The 6,729-nt window shown below is 37.4% G+C and overlaps 1 protein-coding gene across 2 annotated transcripts in view; it reads left to right on the top strand.

Moving 5' to 3' along the window:
* Positions 1-6,729, top strand: part of LOC123774823 (oxysterol-binding protein-related protein 1) — a 62,598-nt gene that overhangs the window by 35,670 nt on the left and 20,199 nt on the right. For both annotated transcript variants that reach the window (XM_069310871.1, XM_045769485.2), the window contains one exon: positions 209-292. In XM_069310871.1, coding sequence (XP_069166972.1) covers positions 209-292 — 84 coding nt within the window. The remainder of the gene's footprint in view (positions 1-208; positions 293-6,729) is intronic.

Consider the following 6,729-nt stretch of genomic DNA (forward strand, 5'->3'; position numbering starts at 1 on the left):
AGGGGAGCGAAATCTAGCTCTTTGTACTGCATCCTAGCCATTAACCACTGTGCTGTGCCGCGTTTATTGTGAAATTCCCCCGGTGAACACAAATACTGTACATGTTCAGTACTTTGCATTAGTAACTTGAATGTAACATAATTGTAAGGTATATGTAAGCATTATAAATAGAGGTAATATTTTTCCCAACTTTTATTTTTTTTTTTAGAGATTCTCGGTGTTAGCAGGAACAGCACGCAACATGAGCACCAGCCTCACACACTGCCTGTCTCTCATGAAGCAGCAAGAGGAGGTGAGACACAAACCACCCAACAGTAATATTGCTCATACTTTTTCATAAGTAATTGGTTATATAGATATTGGCATGCAACTTTTAGACTTTTAACCTTGCTTGGAATTTTGACTGCTAGATCTGTGTGATGTTGGTAGTAATTTTTTCTTAATACTAATGCAGCATTTTATTTTATTAGTCATTAAACTTTTTAATATAGTATATAATTTGCAATTCCGAGTCCGTTTGGATAAAATTGGGAAAAAATTGGGGAGGGAGGACATTTGACAAGCTGCCAGCTTCCTGTCTCCTTTGAGGCCATGAAATAGATGGTGGCCCTGAGGTAAACAATTCTGGAATGTTGTTAATACTGCATTCAAATGTTTGGGAAGGTTACTGTAAAGTGCAACCTCATTCAACAAACAGTATTGGGACCATCCCCAATTTGTTGCAATGAGGAATTATTGCAACCAAAGATGCCTCCACAAGGCTCATATTTGTGAATGAAACCGAAAAATCTCAAAATTAAAAAAAAACGTAGATTTTGGTTTCAAATGTGCTCGACGGCCTTCCCAAGACCCCTAACACTCTTTTTAATGTTGCGTCATTCTACAAAAATCATTAAAATTGTGACTTGAGCCATATTATGAGCTACCATTCATACCCTAATAATCCCCATGCTCTATGGGCTCATTTAACAGAGCAAAATTTAAATTTCAACAAACATAAAGGACAACTATGAAGAGAACCCTGTTTGTAAAGAGATTTGATCACATCCAGCATATTTCCCACACTCCTAGCCTTGAAATTTCATTTTCAAAGGAAGAAGGGAGCCATATTTTCCTAAACAAAAACCTCTGCAACTGGAAAGTGAAAAGTACCATAGAATTTTGTTTTAAATATGCTCAATGGCTTTCACAAGGCCCCCCAACTTATTTATTTTATCTTATGTCGTCTATGAAAATCGTTAAAAAGACGATTGTAGCCTCATTAAAAGAGTTGTCATTTATACCCTCATAATTCTCATGCTCTGGGCTAATTTCACAAAGAGATTCTTTAATTTTAACCTCTAATATGATGGGCAACTTTTCCACCAATCAGTGAACTGTCCAACATCCTGCACAAATCAGTACATCCCGGCTTCACCAAACAAGTATTCATGGAATCGAGTGAGTAAATCTGGCCTGGAAAGTGCCCACTCCAACTGAAGATTTATCGAATTGACGTTTATTGAATCAAGGTTTCATTCTACAGTACTTAAAATCTTGTTCAGGATTTCGAACATTGCAATACTGTGACTAGACCAGATGAACATGGAACATATGCATTGAATACAGGAATTATGCTTTGAGTTTATAATTGTAAAATTTTGCTTCATCTTGACTGCAATTGCATGCAGTGTTGCCACTTTGGAATGGTTGATGGTTCCAACAATGTCAGTTAGAGCTTAGCATATATGAGAGTAAATTCTACAAACCAGGGTGCACTAGGTCAAGCAAGGGTCCTTTTGTAGGGTGGTCCTTATCAACAGGCCTCGCATGGTCCCAATTCTCGTGGGTCGTAAGAGTTGCTTCAAAGTAACAAGAGCACTCTTAAGGGATTTCTCCAATGTCCTCATCAAAATTTGTTTTATTAACAGCTTAATGATGATAGAACTTCGAACTGTAGCTGTGCTGAGGGCACCTTAATTGAGTGGCAGTATTTAAAAAGGGGGTTTTACACAATCATAAAAAGATGTTTATTTACAGAACTTGCATTGTGTACCAATACATTGCGTACTTGCATTACTTTAAAGATTGGTGTCGTCAAAGCTAATATTGCATCAGGAAGACATTTGGAATACCTCATTTGACTGATAATGTGGTCCACTTGTCAACACTTGTCTTAAAGTTTTCTTAGACAACTAGTCACAAACACTGCTCTCCTAATACTGCCAGTTGCAAGAAAAAACATTGTAGTTCTAACAAGATACTCGGGCCACAATATAATTGTATGCACAATAAACACAATGACATGTGTTTGTGTAGCACTGAACAGCACTGCTGTTCAGCTTATGACCACAGCATTGTCTAATAATGTCAATATATATGTAACTGGTATTATTTAGCCATGATAGTATTACAGAAGAGCCTGACTGTGATGAAGACTGTGTACAATGTTCAGATATCGTTGAATCAATGCTGTTAAAGATGTTCACAGCACTAGCTGCAGCATACTGCCATTATTTCGTCCATCTAGGAATCTTCAAACGACTTCTCATGTTCCTTTACAAAATAAACTTGTGGTAAATTATTCATTTACAGGATTTAGTGACCAGGATTCTGATAATAGCAGGATTGTGGTGATAATGAACGCTGTGCATAGTATGGCGGGATCAGTAATCTTGGTGAGGGAGGGAGGGAGAGGTGGCGGCGTCTGCTGACCATGTACCAACCTGGTATTTTCTGGACTCGCCATACAAGCTTAGTGGTTCGCTATGGTGAACACAAATGTAGATACAGTACTTAAATATATATGTATGTATGTATGTATGTATATGTATATATGTATATATGTGTAATATATATATATATGTCGTACCTAGTAGCCAGAACGCACTTCTCTGCCTACTATTCAAGGCCCGATTTGCCTAAGAAGCCAAGTTTTCATGAATTAATTGTTTTTCGACTACCTAACCTACCTAACCTAACCTAACCTAACTTTTTCGGCCACCTAACCTAACCTAACCTATAAAGATAGGTTAGGTTAGGTAGGGTTGGTTAGGTTCGGTCATATATCTACGTTAATTTTAACTCCAATAAAAAAAAATTGACCTCATACATAATGAAATGGGTAGCTTTATCATTTCATAAGAAAAAAATTTGAGAATATATATTAATTCAGGAAAACTTGGCTTATTAGGCAAATCGGGCCTTGAATAGTAGGCTGAGAAGTGCGTTCTGGCTAATAGGTACGACATATATATGTATGTATATATGTATGTATGTATATATGTATGTATGTATATATGTATGTATATATGTATGTATATATGTATGTATATATGTATGTATATATGTATGTATATATGTATGTATGTATGTATATATGTATGTATGTATATATGTATGTATGTATGTATGTATGTATATATGTATGTATATATGTATGTATGTATGTATGTATGTATATATGTATGTAGATGTTTTCAGATTCAGATGTTTATTCAGGTAAGGTATATACATTCAAGTGATGTTACATTAAAGGATTGATATATAGATAGAGCTAGTACATACAATGCCTAAAGCCACTATTACGCAATGCGTTTCGGGCAAGAAAAACATTAATATCTAGAACTTAATACTAATTGAGCATAAAGAATAAAAGGTGTTGAGAACAAATACAAATAAAGATAAAAAAAAGGGGGAACATGACTGAAAAAGCAGCACAAATACAATAGGTTGACAAACAGTGTTGATTAAAAAAAAAAAAAGAAAATAACAGACATGGGTTGACAATAGAGGAGTGAGGTAGATTACAGGGAATTTATTAGGTAGTGTTTAGTTTTTATCTTAAACTGGTTGAGAGAGGTACAGTCTTTAACATGGTTGGGAAGGTCATTCCACATTCTGGGCCCCTTGATTTGCAGAGCATTTCTAGTTTAAGACGTACTCTAGGAATATCAAAACTGTATTTATTTCTGGTGTGGTGCTCATGGGTTCTGTTACAACCTTCTATGAAGCTTTTAAGATCAGGATTGGCATTATAGTTTAGCGTTTTATATATGTATAATACACATGAGAGAATGTGCAGTGACTTAATATCTAACATGTTAAGAGATTTGAGTAGGGGTACCGAGTGATGTCTGGGGCCAGAGTTGGATATTGTTCTAATAGCGGCTTTGTGTTGGGTAATTAGAGGACGTAAGTGATTTTGGGTAGTAGAACCCCAAGCACAAATACCATAGTTGAGATAAGGATAGATAAGGGAGTAATAGAGAGTCACCAGGGCAGGGCGTGGTACATAATATCTGATTCTTAGAAAGAATGCCCACAGTTTTTGAAACTTTTTTTGATATATTTAGAATGTGTCCCTGGAAATTCAGCTTGTGGTCAATGAGAATGCCAAGGAATTTGCCATCTAATTTGTTAAAAATTTGGGTATTGTTTATTTTGAGATTTATAAGACTAGAGGATTTATTGCCAAACAGAATATAGAAGGTTTTGTCAATGTTAAGGGTGAGTTTGTTGGCAGTTAGCCAAAGATGGACTTTATTTAGCTCAGTATTTACTGTGGCATTTAGAGCAAGAGGGTCAGGACTGGAGTAAATGAAGGTTGTGTCGTCAGCAAATAGAATTGGTTTGAGGTGTTGGGAGGCATTTGGAAGGTCATTAATGTAGATGAGAAAGAGGAGAGGGCCAAGTATGCTGCCCTGAGGAACACCAATGTTGATGGGTAGGGTGGGAGAAATTGTATTATTCACAGAAACATATTGGAGCCTGTCAGTAAGGTAGGACTCGAGGTATTGTAGGGAGTGTCCTCTGACTCCATAATGATGTAATTTAAGAAGGTTATGGTGGTTGACAGTATCAAAAGCTTTACGCAGGTCCACAAATAACCCAACAGGGAACTCCTTTTTATCAAGAGCTGTATGAATCGAGTTAAGCATACTAATAAGTGCATCGTTAGTGCTTTTTTTGGGTCTGAAGCCATATTGGGAAGGGCTAAGTATATTGAGTTTGGCTAGATATGAGTAAAGCTGCTTGTATATAAGTTTTTCAAAAATTTTTGACAAGTTTGGCAGGATTGATATAGGTCTGTAGTTGTTAACATCTGTGGGGTCACCACATTTGTGGACAGGCGTTACTCTCGCTTTTTTTAGAATATCTGGAAAGGTTTGGAGTTCAAGTGACTTGTTGAAGAGCAAAGCAATAGCAGGGGCTAAAGATCTGGAGGTTTTTTTGTAAATTAAAGTTGGTATCTCCTCAAGGGCACCAGACTTGGTTTTAAGGGAAAGGATTATCTCATTGACGTCAGTGGAGTTAATAGGCTTTAGGTACAGAGACTGTGGATAGTTACCTGTAAGATAGTCCTTAATGTCGGTACTGGAAGATGGAATATCATTTGCAAGGGATGAACCAATGGAAGAGAAGAACCTATTGAACTCTATAGCAGAATCAGAGGCTGAAAGCTGACCATCGTTATTAGACAGGAGAGTCGGTTTGTTATTTAAAGATTTCTTTGATCCCAATATTCGTGAAATTTGGCTCCAAGTTTGTTTAATGTTGCTCTTTATTTGAGTAAATTTATCTTCGTAGTATTTAGTTTTGGCTCGCCTAATTATCTTAGATAGCAATAATGAGTAATTCTTTGAGAATTCTTTGGAGACAATTCCTAACCTATACTTCTTCTCAAGGTCGTGTTTTTTGTTAATGGATTTCAGTATTCCCTTTGTAAGCCAAGGATTGTTAAGCCTTTTGCTTGTGACTTGTTTTGTAAGCCTAGGACAGTGGGTGTTATAAAGGCTAAGAGTTGTTTGTAGAAAAGATTGCACTGCTAGGTTGATGTCCCCTATGTTACCTAACTCGGACTCCCAGTTGACATTATCAGCAGCAGTTATAAAATTGTTTATAGCAGTTTCATTGTGCAGCCTAAAGCTTAACTCCCTTGTTTCTAGAGGTGGTTTGCTAATGTTAGTTAAGAGAAATGTGGGGTAGTGGTCTGTAGTATGTATGTATATATGTATGTATGTATATATGTATATATGTATATATGTATATGTCGTACCTAGTAGCCAGTGTCGTGACGCTGAACCCCGGCTCATTCCGAACACAGCGATTACACAACACATAACACCTTGCCTCAGCAACAGTTACTACCACCGTGTACTCCTACACACACCAGACCCTTGAGGCGTACCACTAGGTTTGTACTGGAACACAATGAATGAACATACGGAAGGTATTTAAAGGCCGTCGGGTTTTGTCATTTAATTACAAAGAATAGACTCTGACAAATAATACTATATTAATTAACATACTCTATTAGGTCAATACACTTCCAATACCCATAGACCACTTGACCTCCGCGATCACCACCCACACTCGTAACTTCCGCCTAAGTCCCTAATACGGAATGATTACTACAACGCTCCACACCCGGTTAGTCTTACATTCAATACTCACATACTGCAGACTTGACTTGGTCACTAAGATCACAACAGGCTCTCGCATAGCTGTCTGCTACACTTCGCTGCTGCCACAAACGGGGATCCAAAGGACTTGCTAGTTCAACCTCCACAACCAGACTGCCTCCAGCCAACCATGGCCTCAAACATTTCACCACGCCTCTCAAGGAAGGTATAATCCGATTAACTTTATCCCTAGAGCGGTAATCTTGTTCCTAGAAGCCTGACGAAGAATAATTCCTCTTTCCAGGAATTATTAACACTTTCGCTCGGGGATGACGCAGCATTGCGT

The sequence above is a fragment of the Procambarus clarkii genome, chromosome 68 (genome assembly GCF_040958095.1).
Source record: "Procambarus clarkii isolate CNS0578487 chromosome 68, FALCON_Pclarkii_2.0, whole genome shotgun sequence".
In the NCBI taxonomy this organism is placed as follows: domain Eukaryota; kingdom Metazoa; phylum Arthropoda; class Malacostraca; order Decapoda; family Cambaridae; genus Procambarus; species Procambarus clarkii.